This window comes from Chiloscyllium punctatum, chromosome 39, assembly GCF_047496795.1.
Source record: "Chiloscyllium punctatum isolate Juve2018m chromosome 39, sChiPun1.3, whole genome shotgun sequence".
NCBI classification, from domain to species: domain Eukaryota; kingdom Metazoa; phylum Chordata; class Chondrichthyes; order Orectolobiformes; family Hemiscylliidae; genus Chiloscyllium; species Chiloscyllium punctatum.
The window spans coordinates 57,442,573-57,463,963 of record NC_092777.1 but is presented as its reverse complement, the minus strand read 5'-3'; the positions used below and the strand labels follow the sequence as shown (position 1 = coordinate 57,463,963).

General features: G+C 46.7%; 1 protein-coding gene across 1 annotated transcript; it reads left to right on the top strand.

Moving 5' to 3' along the window:
- The first annotated feature begins 18,358 nt into the window (after positions 1-18,358).
- On the top strand, positions 18,359-21,346 carry npb (neuropeptide B). The gene is made up of 2 exons (XM_072558788.1): positions 18,359-18,713; positions 20,780-21,346. Exons 1-2 carry the CDS (start codon positions 18,393-18,395, stop codon positions 20,906-20,908), a joined length of 450 nt encoding a protein of 149 aa, XP_072414889.1. The 5' UTR covers positions 18,359-18,392; the 3' UTR covers positions 20,909-21,346.
- The last annotated feature ends 45 nt before the right edge of the window (positions 21,347-21,391 follow it).

Below are 21,391 nucleotides of genomic sequence, written 5' to 3'. Positions count from 1 at the left end.
GGTGCACACTCAGATACACATGCACATATGCATACAGGTGCACACAGACACGCATGCACATACATACACAGGTGCACACTCAGATACACGTGCACATACATACACAGGTGCACACTCAGATACACGTGCACATACATACACGTGCACATACAGACACATGCACAAACACCAGTGCACAAACACACACATGCACATACATACACAGATGCACAGATAGACACAAATGCACATACATACACATGTGCACACAGAGATACACATGCACATACATACAGGTGCACAGACCATGCACATAGGTGGACACACATGCACATACACAGGTGCACACACATGCACATATGTATAACAGGTGCACACATGCACATAGATGCACACTCAGATACACGCACATATGTATACAGGTGCACACACAGACACACATGCACATACATACACAGGTGCACACTCAGACACACATGCACACAGACACACGCACATACAAAGGTGCACACTCAGACACATGCACATACACACATGCACACAGACACGCACATACAAAGGTGCACACTCAGACACACATGCACACACATACACAGGTTGCCACACAGACATACATGAGCATGCTCAGACACATGCACACACATACAGACACATGCACACAGTCACACACGCACATAGACACACATGCACATACATACACAGGTGCGCGCACACACACACACACATGCACATACATACACAGGTGTACACACATACATACACAGGTGCACACTCACACACACATGCACATACACACACAGGTGTACACACAGACACACATGCACATAGAGGTGCACACACCGACACACATGCACATACTTACACAGGTGCACACACATACATACACAGGTGTACACTCAGACACACAGGCACACAGACACACAGGTGCACACTCAGTCCCACATGTACATACATATACAGGTGCACACACAGACACACATGCACATATATACACCAGTGCACACTCATGCACATACATACACAGGTGCACACACAGACACACATGCACATACACGGGTGTCCACAGATACACATGCACATACATACACAGGTGCGCGCGCACACATACAAATGCACACTCCGACACACATGCACATACATACACAGGTGTACACACAGACACACGTGCACACTCAGACACACATGCATAAAAATACACAGGTGACAGACACACATGCACACACATACAGACACACATGCACATACATACACAGGTGTCCACAGATACACATGCACATATATACACAGGTGCACACACACACACGTGCACACTCAGACACACATGCACATACATACACAGGTGCACACACAGACACACATGCACATACAGATACATGCACATACATATATAGGTGCACACACAGGCACACATGCACATGTATACACTAGTGCACACACAGGCACATACATACACAGGTGCACACACAGGTACACATGCACATACAAACGCAGGGGCACACACAGACACACATACACACACATACACAGTTGCACACACACACGTGCACACTCAGATACACATGCACATACATACACAGTTGCACACACAGACACACATCCACGTACATACATAGATGCACACACAGACACTCATGCACATACATACACGGGTGTCCACAGATACACATGCACATACACAGGTGCACACACACACAAGTGCACACTCAGACACACATGCACATACATACACAGGCACACATGCACGTACATATACAGGTGCACACACAGTCACATGTACGCACATGCACACACAGACACACATGCACATACATACACAGGCGCACACACAGATACACATGCACATACATACACAGGCGCACACACAGATACACATGCACATACATACACACAGACACACCTGCACATGCATACACAGGTGCACACACATGCACATACATATACAAGTGCACACACACATGCACATACATACACAGGTGCACACTCAGATACACATGCACATACATACACAGGCGCACACACAGATACACATGCACATACATACACAGGCGCACACACAGATACACATGCACATACATACACACAGACACACCTGCACATGTATACACAGGTGCACACACAGGCGCACATGCACATACATACACAGGTGTATACACAGACACAAATGCACATACACAGGTGTACACATAGACACACATGCACATACACAGGTGTACACACAGACACACATGCACACACATACACACATGCACACACATACGCAGGTACACTCTCAGATACACATGCACATACATACAGAGGTGCACACACGGACACACGTGCACATACACTCAGACACACATGCACATACATACAAAGGTGCACAAACACACACAAGTGCACACTCTGACACACATGCAGATACATACACAGGCACATACATATACAGGTGCACATTCAGACACACATGCACATACATACACAGGTGCACACACAGACACACATGCATATACATGCACAGGTACACACTCAGATACACATGTACATACATACACAGGTGCACACTCAGACACACATCCACATACATGCACACACTGGCACACTTGCACATACATACACAGGTGCACACTCAGACACACATCCACATACATGCACACACTGGCACACTTGCACATACATACACAGGTGCACACACAGACACACATGCACACACAGACACAGGTGCACACTCAGACACACATACACAGGTGCACACTCAGACACACATACACAGGTGCACACACAGACGCACATGCACATACATACACAGGTGCGCACACATTCACACACATACACAGGTGCACACACAGACACAGGTGCACACACAGACACACATGCACATACACACAGGTGAACACTCAGTCACACATGCACATATATACACAGGTGCACACGCAGACATACATGCACACACATACACAGGTGCACACACAGACACACATGCACATACACACAGATGAACACTCAGTCACACATGCACATATATTCACAGGTGCACACGCAGACATACATGCACGCACATACACAGGTGCACACAGACACGCATGCACACACATACACAGGTGCATACTCAGACGCACATGCACACACATACACGGATGCAAAGACACACGTGCACACTCAGACACGCATGTACACACAGACACACATGCACACACATACACAGGTGCACACACAGACAGACATGCACATACACATGCACATATATACACAGGCGCACACACAGGCACAGATGTGCACTCTCAGACATACATGCATACACATACACACACAGACACGTGCAGTCTCAGACACACATGCACATACATACACAGGTGCACACACAGGCACACATGCACATACATACACATGTGCACACTCAGACACACATGCACAAATAGACACACACGTACACTTAGACACATGCATATACACACAGATACACATGTACATACATGCACAGGTGCACACACATGTGCACACTCAGACACATGCACACACATACACACACAGACACACATGCACATACTTACACAGGTGCACACACAGACACACATGCACACACACAGGTGCACACACATGCACATACTTACACAGGTGCACACTCAGACACACATGCACACACATACACAGGTGCACACACATACACACTTGCCCACACATACACAGGTGCACACACATACACACTTGCCCACACATAAACAGGTGCACACACAGATACACATGCACACACAGATACACATGTGCACACTCAAACACACATGCATACACAGATACACATGCACATACTTACACAGGTGTACACATAGACACACATGCACATACACAGGTGTACACACAGACACACATGCACACACATACACACATGCACACACAGGCACACATGCACATACATACACAGGTACACTCTCAGATACACATGCGCATACATACACAGGTGCACACTCAGACACACATGCACATACATACACAGGAGCACACTCAGACACACAAGCACATACATACACAGGTTCACACACAGACACACATGCACACATATACACAGGTGCACACACATAAACAGATGCACACACAGACACACATGCACAGGTGCGCACACAGGCACACATGCACATACATGCACAGGTGCACAGACAAACACACTTGCACATCCATAGACAGGTGCACACACAGACACACATGTGCACACTCAGACACACATGCACACACATGCACACAGATACAAATGCACATACATACACAGGTGCACACACAGATACATATACACATACATACATAAGTGCACATTCAGACACACATGCACATACAGAGGTGCACACACAGACATACATGCACACACAGACACACATGCACACACATACACAGGTGCACACATAGACACACATGCATATACATACACCGGTGTACACACAGACACACATGCACATGCACACATGCACATATAGAGGTGTACACACAGACAAACATGCACATACATGGTGTACACACAGACACACATGCACATGCACAGACACACATGCACATACAGAGGTGCACATACCGACACACATGCACATACCTACACAGGTGCACACTCAGACACACATGCACATACATACACAGGTGTACACACAGACAAACATGCACATACATATAAAGGTGCACACACCGACACACATGCACATACATACACAGGTGTACACACAGGCACACATTCACATACATACACGGGTGCACACAGAGGCACACATGCACACACACAGGTGCACACACAGACACACGTGCACACTCAGACACACATGCACATACATACACAGGTGCACACACAGACACATGCATACACATACACAGGTGCACACACAGACACATGCATATACATAGGTGCACACACATGCACATACATAGGTGCACACTCAAATACATATGCACACACAGACACACATGCACGTACATACACAGGTGCACACTCAGATACACATGCACATATGTATACAGGTGCACACAGACACACATGCACATACATACACAGGTGCACACTCAGATACATGTGCACATACATACACGTGCACTCACAGACACATATGCACAAACACCAGTGCACAAACACACACATGCACATAGATACACAGGTGCACACACACACACACATGCACATACATACACAGATGCACACAGAGATACACGTGCACATGCACATGTGCACACACAGATACACATGCACAAACATACAGGTGCACAGACACATGCACATACATACACAGGTGCACACACAGAGACATGCACAAACATACACAGGTGCACACACATGCACAAATGTATAACAGGTGCATACAGACACACATGCACACTCAGATACACATGCACATATGTATACAGGTGCACACAGACACACATGCACATACATACACAGGTGCACACTCAGATACATGTGCACATACATACACGTGCACTCACAGACACATATGCACAAACACCAGTGCACAAACACACACATGCACATAGATACACAGGTGCACACACACACACATGCACATACATACACAGATGCACACAGAGATACATGTGCACACACAGATACACATGCACACACATACAGGTGCACAAACAGACACATGCACATACACACACAGGTGCACACACAGAGACATGCACAAACATACACAGGTGCACACACATGCACAAATGTATAACAGGTGCACACAGACACGTGCACATACATACACAGGTGCACACACAGATACACATGCACATACATACACAGGTGCACACACAGACACCCATGCACATACATACACAGGTGCACACACAGATACACATGCACATACATACACAGGTGCACACACAGACACCCATGCACATACATACACAGGTGCACACTCACACACACACATACACAGGTGCACACACAGACACACATGCAGATACATACACAGGTGCACACTCAGACACACATGCACATACATAGAGGTGCACACTCAGACACACATGCATATACATGGTGTACACACAGACACACATGCACATGCACACATGCACATACAGAGGTGTACACACAGACAAACATGCACATACATGGTGTACACACAGACACACATGCACATGCACATGCACACATGCACAAACAGAGGTGCACACACCGACACACATGCACATACCTACACAGGTGCACACTCAGACACAAATGCACATACATACACAGGTGTACACACAGACAAACATGCACATACATATAAAGGTGCACACTCAGACACATATGCACATACATACACCGGTGTACACACAGGCACACATTCACATACACAGGTGCACACACAGACACATGTGCACACTCAGACACACATGCACATACATACACAGGTGCACACACAGACACATGCATAATCATAGGTGCACACACATGCACATTCATAGTTGCACACTCAAATACACATGCACACATAGACACACATGCAAATACATACACAGGTGCACACTCAGACACACATGCACATACATACAGAGGTGCACACTCAGACACACATGCATATACATGGTGTACACACAGACACACATGCACATGCACACATGCACATACAGAGGTGTACACACAGACAAACATGCACATACATGGTGTACACACAGACACACATGCACATGCACAAACAGAGGTGCACATACCGACACACATGCACATACCTACACAGGTGCACACTCAGACACAAATGCACATACATACACAGGTGTACACACAGACAAACATGCACATACATATAAAGGTGCACACTCAGACACATATGAACATACATACACAGGTGTACACACAGGCACACATTCACATACACAGGTGCACACACAGACACATGTGCACACTCAGACACACATGCACATACATACACAGGTGCACACACAGACACATGCATAATCATAGGTGCACACACATGCACATTCGTAGTTGCACACTCAAATACACATGCACACATAGACACACATGCAAATACATACACAGGTGCACACTCAGACACACATGCATATACATGGTGTACACACAGACACACATGCACATGCACACATGCACATACAGAGGTGTACACACAGACAAACATGCACATACATGGTGTACACACAGACACACATGCACATGCACATGCACACATGCACAAACAGAGGTGCACACACCGACACACATGCACATACCTACACAGGTGCACACTCAGACACACATGCATATACATACACAGGTGCACACACAGATACACTCACAGATGCACACACAGACACACATGCGCACACTCAGACACACATACACACAGACACACATGCACACAGACACACATGCACATACATACACAGGTGCACACTCAGGCACACATGCACACACATACACAGGTGCACATACAGACACACATGTGCACACTCAGACACACATGCACACAGACACACATGCACATACATATACAGGTGCACACACAGACACACATGCACACATGCACATACATACAAGGGTGCACACTCATACACACATACAAATACATACACAGGTGCACACACAGACACAAGTGCACACACAGGCACACGTGCACACACAGACTCACATGCACATACATATGATACAAAAGTCGGAGGAGTTGTTGACAGTGAGGAAGGATGTGGCAGGTTACAGCGGGATATAGATAAGCTGCAGAGCTGGGCAGAATGGTGGCAAATGGAGTTCAATGTAGCTAAGTGTGAGGTGATTCACTTTGGTAAGAGTAACAAAAAGATGGGGTACTGGGCTAATGGTCGGATACTTGATAGCGTGGATGAGCAGAGGGATCTTGGTGTCCATGTACACAGATCTCTGAAAGTTGCCACCCAGGTAAATAGTGCAGTGAAGAAGGCATATGGCGTACTGGCTTTTATTGGTAGAGGAATTGAGTTCCGGAGTCCTGAGGTCATGTTACAGTTGTATAAGACTCTGTTGCGGCCGCATCTGGAATATTGTGTGCAGTTTTGGTCGCCATACTATAGGAAGGATGTGGAGGCACTGGAACGGGTGCAGAGGAGGTTTACCAGGATATTGTCTGGTATGGTAGGAAGATCCTATGAGGAAAGGCTGAGGCACTTGGGGCTGTTTTCATTGGAGAAAAGAAGGTTTAGGGGTGACTTGATAGAGGTGTACAAGATGATTAGGGGTTTAGATAGGGTTGACTGTGTGAACCTTTTTCCACGTATGGAGTCAGCTATTACGAGGGGGCATAGCTTTAAATTAAGGGGTGGTAGGTATAGGACAGATGTTAGGGGTAGGTTCTTTACTCAGCGAGTCGTGAGTTCATGGAATGCCCTGCCAGTAGCAGTGGTGGACTCTCCCTCTTTATGGGCATTTAAACGGGCATTGGATAGGTATATGGAGGATAGTGGGTTAGTGTAGGTTAGGTGGGCTTGGATCGGCGCAACATCGAGGGCCAAAGGGCCTATACTGTGCTGTATTCTTCTACGTTCTATGTTCTATGTTCTATATATACATGCACACACAGACACACATGCATATGCATGTACACATGCACACACAGACACACATGCACACACAGACACACATGCACATACATACACAGGTGGACACACAGACATGTGCACACAGATGAAGCAGAGAAAGTTTGAGAAGTCAGCGTGTGACACTAAGTTTGACTTATAAAGTTGATCACGCTCCAGCCCCTCCCTGTTGTATGAAGAGCCCTGCGAGAGCAAGTGGGAGCGAGGAGGGAGTTACACAGATCCTCCCGCGGGTGGTTACAGGGGAAGACACAGTTTCTCTCGGGGGCTGGAGGGAGTGAGGTGGTTAGGGGAGGGGGCGAATACTGTGTCAGCTGAAAGGCCTTTAATAAAGAGCAGCATCCTGAATGGAGCGTGTTTTAATTTATGTCCATATTGTGGCAGCTGCCTGGGTTCACCCCGTCATTCCCACAGCCTCCCAGGTTCAGGGTGGTGCCCTCTGTCAATCTGAGAAGCATTTCACTTAACAATGAAGAAGAGGCTCAGGAACCCCCCTCCTAATGCTTTTCATAATCCCCTTCCCCACCTTTCACTCTCTTTGCTGCAAGAGCAATAGGATATGGGCATCGCTGGCTAGACCAGCATTTATTGCCCGTCCCTAATTGCCTCTTGAGGAGGTGAGGCTGAGCTGCCTTTATGAACCACTGTGTCTGTGGGTTTACTCCTAAAGCCTTGGAGTAGAGAGTTACCGAAGTTTGACCCAGCAGCAGTGAAGGAACAGCGATATACTTCCAAATAAGGATAGTGAGTGGCTTGGAGGAGAATTTGCAGGGGGTGTTGTTCCCATGTTACTGCTGCCCTTGTCCTTCCAAATGGAAGTGGTCATAGAGTCTTAGAGATGTACAGTGTGGAAGCAGACCCTCCGGTCCAACTCATCGATGCTGACCAGATATCCCAACCCAATCTAGTCCCACCTGCCAGCACCCGGCCCATATCCCTCCAAACCCTTCCTATTTATATACCCATCCAAATGCCTCTTAAATATTGCAATTGTACCAGCCTCCACCACTTCCTCTGGCAGCTCATTCCACACACGTACCACCCTCTGCATGAAAAAGTTGCCCCTTAGGTCCCTTTTATAGTTTGTCTATTTATCCTATCCATGACCCTCGTGATTTTATAAACCTCTATAAGGTCACCTCTCAGCCTCCTACGCTCCAGATAAAACAGACCCAGCCTGTTCAGCCTCTCCCTATAGATGAAACCCTCCAACCCTGGCAACATCCTTGTAAATCTTTCCCTGACGCCCTGCTTTAAAAGGACTGTAATGCTGAACTTTTACCTTTTTATTCAATTTTCTTACTTATACCTATGATTTTTAACTGAGGTATCTTTGCACCTGAGATAGTGCTAGAAAAGGGTGACCTTCTACACTTTTGGTTGTACTCGTATCCCTATATTTAAATACATGTGGCAATAAAACCTAATTCTAACTTTAATTCTAATTCTTCCATCATTGAGGACAGGGATTTGTGGAGCCTCCTTCACCAGTGAGTTATTTAATTGTCTACCACCATTCCCGACAGGATAAGGCAGGACTGCAGACTTTACACCTGATCCGTGAGATTGCTTAGCTCTGTCTGTCACTTGTTGTTCATGCTGTTTGAAACGCAAATAGTCCTGTTGGGTGGCTTCCTCATCTTCAGGTAAACCTGGTGCTGCTCCCAGCCTGCCCTCCTGCACTCCCCATCGAACCACAGTTAATTCCCTGGCCTGATGGTAATGATTGAGTCGGGGATATGCTGGTTACAGATTGTGCTGGAGTACAATCCTGCTGTTGTTGAGGGTCCACAGCGCCTCATGGAGGCCCAGGCTTGAGTTGCTGGCTCTGTTCACAGGATTTAACGCAGACATAGTACCACATGCCAGCCGGCAGCGTAAAAACTCACCACTTTGACCAAGCTTTTTTGATCACCTCTCTTAGTATCTCCTTCACTGATTTCAACTTCATTTTTCTCAAGATGATGCCCTTGTGAAGTACCTTGGGCCATTTTGATCTGATGAGGGAGTTATATAAATGCAAGTTGTTGTTGTTGGTCAATTGCAGTTGGCTGGAGCTTGGGGCAGCTGCTGTGTCTCTGTCTTGTCTCTCTGCTGGAGGGAGGGATTGTACCAATCCTCCTGGCTGTGATGGCCGAGTTGGGCACTAGTTCAATGCAGTGAACCTGCACCCAGTCAGAAGCAGCTTGTCAGTGCCCAGCATACACCCCAGCTCCCAGGGGGTGAAAGGTCAGTCTATTAAATCACTGTGTCATGTTGACCAGAAACTAGAACTGGGGCATCACAAGCTCCGAGACCAGGAATATGGATCTCTAGCAGAGTTATGATAGCTGTACGCCCCTACCCTACCCCAACTCTGCCACACTCTCAACCCCACCCCCACAGGTCTCACAATCATTTTCAAGCCTCGAAAATCAGACCAGTTTGGGAAATGAGGTAAAAACAATGACTGCAGATGCTGGAAACCAGATTCTGGATCCAAGTAGCTTTGCTGCCTGAACTGCTGTGCTCTTCCAGCACCATGTTGGAAAATGGTTTGGGAAATGCTGTAAGTCCAAGAGGTCTTAGGTGCTACATAACACCACCAGCAGAGGGAGCAGCTGCACCATATTTCAAATGGTTTTACAGCACAGCCAGAGATTAAAGTGTCCAACATCTGTATAAAACAGATAACCGCTCTGGGGAAAAAGCATCTGATGAAGGAGCAGCGCTCCAAAAGCCAGTGCTTCCAAATAAACCTGTTGGACTATAACCTGGCATTGTATGATTTTTGACTGGGAAAACGCAACTATCTTGACCACTAATGAGCACAAGCACGTTTTAGAGTTACATTCAAAGACTGTCTTATAGGAAGACCGTATATTTATATAAGAGTCTTTAAAAGCAATGTTAATCACCTCTCCTGTGTAGACACTGCCATGAGACAGAAACAGGAGAAAGCCAACTTTTAACGCTGCAAATTCCTACAATTAGCACCTGCAAGATTGGTGTTTGGTGTGACTTTTACCTGTGTTTCTTACACATTTAGGAAAATGAGTAGGCCACTCAGCCCATCACACCTCTCTGCCATTTACTATGATCATGATTGATCGAACACTTCAATGCTTTGTACCCACACTATTTCCATAATCCTTAACACTTTTGATAGTGATCTATCAACCTCTACTTTAGGTATACTCAAAAACTGGACATCCACAGCCCTCTGGGATATACAATTCCAAAGATTCATGGAAATAAAATTCTCCTCATCTCAGTCCTAAATGGCATCCCCCCTTATTTTGAATTGATATATATTGTATGTTCACGTATGTCGTGTTTGTGTGTGCTGGGCCCATGTGTGGTCACGTGGCCAACAGCAGAAATGGCTATAACATTGGTTAAGAGCTATAATGAAGCATGCTGGGAATTTTGGTTGTTAGTTTAAACTCTGACCTCAGTAAAGGCTGCAGCCCAGGACATGCAGTTCCTTGTGTTGACCAAATAAGGCAAATGATATGGGCATCTTTATACGGAGCATGGAATGTTACTGTTCAAGACTTAGTGTTAGCATTTGGGAATTATTTAACTGTAAAATTGCATTGGTTGGGATTGAACAATGTGATCACGCTTTGATCAACTCATTGGTTGAGTGTCTTCCTGGAAACCAAGCATATTTTTGAGATAAGTTATCAAAACAAAGGATTGTCTCAGGAGACACCTTCAAGACCAACATTTGCGAAGTATGTGCCCTGAAATTACCTTCAGAGAAGACAAAGAACCACAAGGCTGGACCTAACCAGAGAACAAAGTTGGCCAGTTAGAGTCATAGAGATGTATAGCACCGAAACAGACCCTTCGGTCCAATTCGTCTGTGCTGACCAGATATCCTATATAAATCTAGTACCATTTGCCAGCATTTGGCCCATATCTCTCCAAACTCTTCCTATTCATATACCCATCCAGATGCCTTTTAAATGTTGCAATTGTACCAGCCTCCACCACTTCCTCTGGCAGCTCATTCCATACATGCACCACCCTCTGTGTGAAAACGTTGCCCCTTAAGTCCTCTGTAAATCTTTCCCCTCTCACCATAAACCTACGCCCTCTTATTTTGAACTCTCTTACCCTGAGGAAAAGACCTTGGCTATTCACCCTATATGTGCCCCTCATGATTTTATAAACCTCTATAAGTTCACCCTTCGGCCTCCAATACTCCAGGGAAAACAGCCCCAGCTTATTCCAAGCCCAGGAACATCATTCCAATCGGGTAATGTTTGATTCAAGTCAAACTTAGAGCTAGAGTTAGGGTTAATTAGATTACTTACAGTGTGGAAACAAGTCCACACTGACCCGCCGAAGTGCATCCACCCAGACCCATTCCCCTACATTTACCCCTTCACCTAACACTACGGGCAATTTAGCATGGCCAATTCACCTAACCTGCACATTTTTGGATTGTGGGAGGAAACCGGAGCACCCGGAGGGAACCCACGCAGACACGGGGAGAATGTGCAAACTCCACACAGAGAGCCGCCCGAGGCGGGAATTGAACCCGGGTCTCTGGTGCTGTGAGGCAGCAGTGCTAACCACTGTGCCACCGTGCCGCCCACAATTGTGGATTAAATAAAGTGAAGCTAAATGAAATGAGTTGAAGTTGACATTATGTTAGATGAAATAAAAAGTAAGTTGCAACAAATAAATGTTTTATATTGAGTATTATACTTAAAGAGTTAAAATAAAGAAAGGCTTATTTCATTAAATTCTGAGTCTGCCTTTTTTCTGTCACACAAGGGAAGAATACGCGAGTAAACGTTTTGAGTATACCTTCTCGGGCAACTCATGTGTCTGCTGTCTCCACCTTCCATTCTGCAGCATCTCCCTAATCCATCATCTCCTCAGCTCATCTGGATGATTTTGAATGAAGGCGATTGCTCCCAGACACAGTGACGGGAACAAAGATATGCAGAAAACAGGGACCGACAAAGAGCAGGTGAAGATAGGACGTTGCAGCGAGAGCAGGAATCAGATGGAGGAAGGACTGCAGTCAGTGACTAATAACACAGAGTGAGCTCCAGGCACTAATTTCCTGATGGGGTAAACAATGTAGCTGTTATAACAGAGACCTGCCTTAAACATGGGCAGGCAGTGGGAAACATATATTCCTGGCTAGCTCGGAGGGAAAGGGAAGAGAATGAGATGGCAGGGAGGGAGAAGGAGGCAGATGCCAGTCTGACAATTCTAAACACTGAATTAATCTGGTTTGGGATGAGGAACAGGAATGAAATGGTTACACTGTTCACTACAGATTCCTGCACAGTGAGAAGGAGAGAGAGGGGAACAAATCTGTTCGCAAGTTTCTTTAAAACATGCAAATCATAATGCATGAGTACTGAGTGACTTCAATTACTCTAATAGAGACAGGGGATGAGACAGAGTAAAGGATAAAGGGGGCAAAGAATTGAAAGCGAAATATACACATGGGAACGTTCTTCTCGCTGAGGACGGGAGCAATGCTGGATCCGGTTCTGGAGAATGAAGAGGACCATGTTGTGCTGAGAATATTGTGTGTAGTTTTTGTCTCCCTTTTCTGAGCTCTTGCTCTGAAGGGAGTGCAGCATAGGCTTCCCCAGGCTGACTCTGGGGATGGAGCGACTGATTCGTGATGAGCATTGACTAGGTTAGGATCGATTTTGCTGGAATTCAGATGAATGAGGAGGGGGGGGGGGATTTCAGAGAGACTTGTAAAATTCTAATCAGGACGAGACGGGGTAGATGCAAGGAAGATGTTCCAGATGGTGGGAGTGCGTCCAGAACCAGGGGTCACAGTCTGAGGATTTGGGGTGGACCACTTAGGACGGAGATGAGGAGACATATCTTCACCCAGAGAGTGGTGAGCCTGTGGGATTCATTACCACAGGAAGTACTTGATGCCAAAACATTGAGTGTATTCAAGAGGCAGCTAGATATAACACTTGGGGATCAAAGGTTATTAAGCAGGAGAAAGCGGGATTAAGCTCTTGAGTTGGATGATCAGCCATGATCGTGATGAATGCAGAGCAGGCTTGAAGGGCCAAATGGCCTCCTCCTGCTCTTCTCAGTTTCCCCATTAGAGGGAGAGTGTGTAGGCAACAGTGACCACAATAGAATTAGGTTTAAGGCAGTTACAGAAAGGAGGGAAGAAAAATCAAGTTCACGCATTTGAGGAGGGATTTAGCACAGTTGGACAAGATACAAATTAGCCAGAAACAGAATGAATAGGAAATAGCAGGTCTCGAACCAAAGCAGTTCCCAGAAAGGAAGAAACTTAAAGCATCCAAAGCTAGAGCTCCTTGGATAACAAATAAAAAAGCTGCTAAAATAATTTAATAACTGGTACAGATTATAATCCAAAACCAGTCTGCATGGTCATACTGAAGGGTAATAGAAACGTAACCTCAACTAGAACCCAGACATATTTCATGTTAAAAAGCAAAATGAAAGTTAAAGGAAGGTTGGGAGTAATTAGGGACCAAAAATGAATTCACTTTGTGGAGAAAGATGACATTACTGAGGTATCAAATGAGTACATTGATTCTGCCTCTACCAAAGGGGTGGTTGAAGTCAGAGTAAAGGAGAGAGTTGAGACATTGTTTCTCTCTTTTTTCAATCATAGCCAGAGGCACTGAATAGGTTGGCATTACTCAAAGGTACTCAAAGTTAGCAACTTACCTGGTCCAGTTGGGTGAATCCTTCGATTCTAGATTAGAGTGGTGCTGGAAAAGCACAGCAGGTCAGGCAGCATCCAAGGAGCAGGAAAATTGACGTTTCGGGCAAAAGCCCTTCATCAGGAATGAAGGCAGGGAGCCTCCGGGGTGGGGAAATAAATGGGAGGGGGGTGGTGAGGCTTGGGAGAAGGTAGCCTAGAGTACAATAGGTGGATGGGGGTGGACTTCACCAGTTTCCTCATTTCCCCTACCCCAGTTCCAACCTTCCAGCTCAGTACCATCCTCATGACCTGTCCTACCTGCCTATCCCCCTTCCCACCTATCCACTCCACCCTCCTCTCTGACCTATCACCTTCATTCCCACTCCTATCCACCGTCTGTATCTAGGCTACCTTCTCCCCAGCAACCCCCCCCCCCCCCCCCCCCCTCCCATTTATCTCTCCACCCTGGAGGCTCCCTGCCTCTATTCCTGATGAAGGCCTTTTGCCCGAAACGTCAATTTTCCTGCTCCTCGGATGCTGCCTGACCTGCTCTGCTTTTCCAGCACCACTCTAATCTAGACTCTGATCTCCAGCATCTGCAGTCCTCACTTTTGCCCTGAATCCTTCGATTGCTGAGGGAGGCTGAGTGGAAATAGCTGAAGCTGTGATCACAATCCACTTTTCATTTTAGAGTGATGTCGGAGGATTGGAAATATTACACTCCATTTAGAAAAGGGGAAAGGGATAAATCTGATAAACATTAGACTGATTGCCGTGAAGTTAATTACAAGAAAACTGTGAAAACTCTTTCAAGGATAAAATTAATTCCCACTTGGAGAAGCCTGGGTTTTTAGCTGATAGATTTATCAAAGGCAGAACACTGCCTGACTAACCCAATTGAAATAACAGAGAGGACTGATGAAGAGACATGTTCAAAAGTGAAATATAATGTTAAAAGATCATTGGGACTTAGGAGAAGGAGAGGTGATCTCATTAAAACATACAGGGTTCTTGTCAGAGTCAATGCTGAGAGGATATTTTTCCTTATAGGGGAGTCTAGGACCAGAGGGCACAGTGTCAGAATAAAGAGGCGCCAATTTAAGGCTGAGATGAGGAGGAATTCCTTCCGTCAGAGGGCTGTGTGTCCTTGCCCCAGAGAGCTATGGGGGCAGAGTCCTTGTGGATATTGAAGGCGGAGATAGATTCTTGATCAGTCGGGAATCAAGGGTTACGGGGAGAGGGCAGAAAGTGGACGTGGGGAATGTCGGATCAGCCATAATCCTAGTGAACAGTGAAACAGGCTCGAGGGGCCAAATGGCCTACTCCTCATCCTATTTCTTATGGACAATGGTCACCTGGGTTTGTAATGGGTCAAGGGAAAGAAAGTAGAATGTGGTGGCAAACAGTTTTATGAGCAGAGAGAGAAAAACACAGAGTGGCACAAACAAAGAGAATGCTGGAGACACTCGGCAGGTCTGAGAGAGAAACAGAGCTAATGTTTCGAGTCAGGAATGATTCTTCTTCAGAATGAAAGAGAGCAAGGAGTGAAGCAGCTGCAAGCTATGATGTTAAGGAGGTGCAAGAGCAGAGGAATTTAACAGATACAAAATCAGGAACCTTTGATGTGTCAAATTAATAGGATGGTTTAGAAAGTGTGCGGATGCTTACTTTTTTTTAAAAAGGAACGTGGAATATGAAACAAGGGAATCCTCTAAATCCCAGTCTCCAGATGGTGCCCAGTTCTGGGAATCACATGCTGACATCACACCACCCAGCCCTGTCTGAACCTTTATTTAACCAGAACCCTGCTCCTCTCACACACCGTCCATTCCCTTGTACTCTGTCCCCACCAACCTCCTTACCCCCAGTCTGACCATTTAACCCCTGAAGTGCCTCACCAAAGGGTAACTGCCTCTCTAAAGAACACCACCGGCTGCGAGTGGCCTTTGGAGTCATACATTTGCCAAGTCAGGCTGGTATATTGCTGGGTGAGTCAAATTCCTGGGACTCCCTCCCCTCGGAGTGCCCTCACAAAGTTAGGATAGCAGGGGTTTCAAGAAGCAGGTAGCCAGGATAGTGAAGGTGTTTGTCTTTATTGGTCAGTGCATTGAGTATAGGAGTTGGGAGGTCATATTGCAGCTGTACATTGGTTAGGTCACTTTTAGAATACTGCATTCAATTCTGGTCTCTCTGTTATAGGAATGTTGTGAAACTTGACAGGGTTCAGGAAAGATCCACAAGAACGCTGCCAGGGTTGGAGGATTTGAGCTAAAGGGAGAGGCTGAATAGGCTGCAGCTTTTTTCCCTGGAGTGTCAGAGACAGAGGTCTGACCTGGTAGAGGTTTATAAAATCATGAGGGGCATGGATAGGGTGAATAGACAAGATGGGGGGTAGAGGAATCCAAAACTAGAGGGCATTGTTTTAAGGTGAGAGGGGAAAGATTTAAAAGGGACCTAAGGGGCGACTTTCTCACTCAGAGGGTGGTACGTGTGTGGAATGAGCTGCCAGAGGATGTGGTGGAGGCTGGTACAATTACAGCATTTGAAAGGCATTTTGTAAGAAATGAATACAAAGGGTTTAGAGAGGTATGGGTCAAGTGCTGGCAAATGGGGCTAGATTACCTTAGGATATCTAGTCGGCATGGACGAGTTGGACTGCGGGGTCTGTTTCTGTGCTGTGCAGCTCTGTAATGCTATGACCAAATACCCCCTTGAGAAAGAGGTCACTTAGAGTCATACAGCACAGAAACAGACCCCGCAGTCCAACTCGTCCATGCCAACTAGATATCCTAAGCTAATCTAGCCCCATTTGCCAGCACTTGACCCATACCTCTCTAAACCCTTTGTATTCATTTCTTACAAAATGCCTTTCAAATGCTGTAATTGTACCAGCCTCCACCACATCCTCTGGCAGCTCATTCCATACACGTACCACCCTCTGAGTGAGAAAGTCACCCCTTAGGTCCCTATTATATCTTTCCCCTCTCACCCTTAACCTGTGCCCTCTAGTTCTGGGCTCCCCCACCCCAGGGAACAGACCTCGTCTATTTACCCTGTCCATGCCCCCTTTATAAACCTTTATTGTGCTGGTCCTGTTAGTGATGGCCCCCTCCTTGGTGTGTGTTTGTGGTTGGGGGGGTGGGGAGGAGGGGGCAGTGAAGAGTCCCTGGATGGTTCCGGATTGGTACACAGTGGAGAGGGGGCGTGTGTGTAATGAGAGAATGAGAGTAGGGGGATGGTTTGAGTGCTTATATAAGGGAAGGTGGGGATGGTCCATTCCCATTCGGAGCTGCTGTCCCAGCCAGTCTCCAGCAATCACAAGATGCCATCCCTGGAGAGCTCCCTGAAGCTGGTATTACTCAGTATCCTGCTCTCCAGCTTCCTGCCCAGCCCCGGGCAAGCCTGGTACAAACAGGCGACCGGACCCACCTACTACTCGGTCGGCAGAGCCTCCGGGCTCCTGTCCGGGATCCGCCGCTCGCCCTACATCCGCAGATCAGAGCTCAGCCCCGGGTCAGAGGCGGCAGAAAACAGCGTGGAATCGGAGCAGGGGAGTCAACACCGGAGCAACACCCTCATCAAAACCATGGTGAGTGAGAGGGGAGGGGGAGAGACAGGGAGAGGGAGAGGGAGGGGGAGAGACAGGGAGAGGGAGAGGGAGGGGGAGAGACAGGGAGAGGGAGGGGAGGGAGGAGAGGGATAGGGAGAGATAGAGGGAGAGATGGATGGGGAGAGAAATGAGAAAGATGGGGGAGAAAGGGATAGGGAGAAATTGAAGAGAGAGGTGGGAAAAGGGAGAGAGTGGGATAGGGAAGGGGAGAAGGAAAAGATGGGCGGGCAGTATGGAAGGAGAGAGAGAGAAAATGGAATTGTTAGACTGTGGGAGAGGGAGGTGAGAGATGGAGTGGGAGAGGGAGGTGAGAGGGAAGTTGGGAGGAAAAAAGATGTGAGGTGGTGAGAGAGAAAAGAAACTCAGACAGGAGGAGGCGGAAAGTGTGGGGAATGGAGAGAGGGAGTTGGGAGGGCGGGAAAAGAATGTGGAATAGGGAGGGAGAGAGGGGTGGGTCAAGGAAGGTAGGGGAGAGGACAGAGAGCGGGAGATGGGAGAGAGGAAGTAGAAAGAGGAAGGGAAGATTCACAGAGAGGGGAAGGGGTAGGGACTGTGGTGAGGACAGGTGTCACATTGACAGAGACAGGGAAATGGTCAAGGTGTAAATAGAGGGGGTGAGTGCTGGCAGGATTGTGGAAAGAGAGAGGATGGAATGCGGGACAGGATACACAGGAACAGACTGAGGAGGGAGATACCAAGGAGGGACACAGAGGGCAGGCGGCGGGAGGTGTGGGGGGGGGGGGGGGGGAGATATTGAGAAAGCAGCCGTGGCAAATACACCCCGAGGGGACACAGACTCCACGGGAGAAATCTGTAGCAGATTGCTTTAAAAAACTGCATCAGAATGTAGTTTTAAACCAATATCATACACTGTCACACTTTGGAAGGCTGTCATTTCGAATGGGTTTACGTTTCAGGTTAAACCTGCGCTACAAATCCCAGAGAGTATTGTGTGTTGGTGATGGGGAAGAGGGGCTGGCTTTTAAGGTCGACCGAGAGAAGCTCCGCGAGGGTTTGATTAAAGGCTGACAGAACAATTTAAACTGCACTCCCTGGAATTTACCCCAACCCCAAAGATCCCAGGCTGTACACAGCAGAGGGAGAGGGAACTGTCAGCCTGACAGGAGGAGAATGAGGGAGGAGGAGAATGAGGGAGGGGAGAGTGAGGAAGGGAGAGAGTAGGCAAAGGGCGGAAAGTTGTGTGTGTGTGGGAGTGCGAGTAAGGAAGGTTGAAGAGTGAGTTTGAGAGAAGGTGGGGTAGCGCATACAGGGGGAGTGTGGTGGAGAGAGTGTGAGGGGAGGGTGAGAGCAGGGGTGAAGTGAAGGGAATAGATAGTGAGAGGGTGAGGGAGAGAAAGAGACAGAGAAGGTGAAGACTGAATGGAGCTGCAGTTTCTGTTTTCTAGGGAGTCGCTAGTTGAATATTTTGCGATTACTCTGCATCCAAGCTCAGCGCAGTTACAGACCATAAGGATTATAATCAGAACGGGAATCCTTGCAAATACTTAACAGCTGAAATTTACAAAACCAGACTAGCTGGAGGATGGTTTTAAAGTAAAACCCGTCACAACACAACCTGTCCACACGGTCTCCTGTAGTCTACAAATAAACACTAAAGTTTGCTAGGTTACCTGATGAAGGAGCAGCGCTCCGAAAGATAGTGCTTCCAAATAAACTGGTTGGATGTTTTAAAATTTGTCCACTCCAGTCCAACACCGGCACCTCCACAAACTGCAGTGTAGTTAGAGGTACGTTTTAAATTAACCTGTTCCGAGACGTTATTACATAATAACAGGAGCAGCCGGGAGTTAAACCTGGTTTAGAGGTAGGGACGCTACCACAAGGACAGTGTAGTTGTAACATTGTCGTAATCTGGTGGCCCTGACAGTTAGGAGACGGGGCGGGTGGAGGGGGTGTGTAGAGAGAGAGACGCAGTTCCAAAGAACAGTCTTGCTGCACCTGAAATGTTAACTCGGTGTTCTCCAGGACTCCTGGTTTTAATAAATTACCGTGTTGGTGTTTGTGTGTGTGTGTTCATTCCACAGGCTGTCTGTGTCAAGGACATCTCTCCCAATCTGCAGAGTTGTGAACTCATCCAGGATGGCCTGAGCACTTTCCAATGTAAAGCTGATGTATATCTGTCGCTGGACTCACAGGAATGTATGAACGCCTGATCCCACTGTTGCCCTCAGCAGAAACCTCTACAAACTGATCCCGATCTCAGTGTTTCATTTCTACCCATTTTGAACAATTTAGAATTGACCCTGAATTTACTGTTAACTCCTAGCTGACAAATCTGTGTTAAAGTACATGAAACTAATTTTTTTGCTGCAGGGCAGTTCCTCAGCGCCTGACTATTTTTGTTGATGATTGATTACAATATTTAAAAATATTTCAATGAGTATGGAGAACCATCGTATAAGTGAGCTGTGCATTGGTGCAATTCTGATGTGTACGTAACTTAAATGACTTATTAATTATATTTCAGCCTTAAAGTGTGTCCCAGCTCTTGTTTGAATGCATGGACATTTAACCATCCTTTAAATACTTACCCCAATAACCTACAGGAAAACAGTCCACGATGAAAAAAAAATAAAGTTGAGAAAAACACATTATTGTTTTAAAAAATTTCTCAATTCTCATTTGTAGCAAATCAT

What these genes read in the sequence shown, in the direction of transcription:
- npb (XM_072558788.1), top strand. Translation starts at nt 18,393, where the DNA reads ATGGTCCATTCCCATTCGGAGCTGCTGTCCCAGCCAGTCTCCAGCAAT. An exon ending in ACACCCTCATCAAAACCATG is followed by an intron (nt 18,714 to 20,779) that starts GTGAGTGAGAGG and finishes TTCATTCCACAG; the next exon opens with GCTGTCTGTGTCAAGGACAT.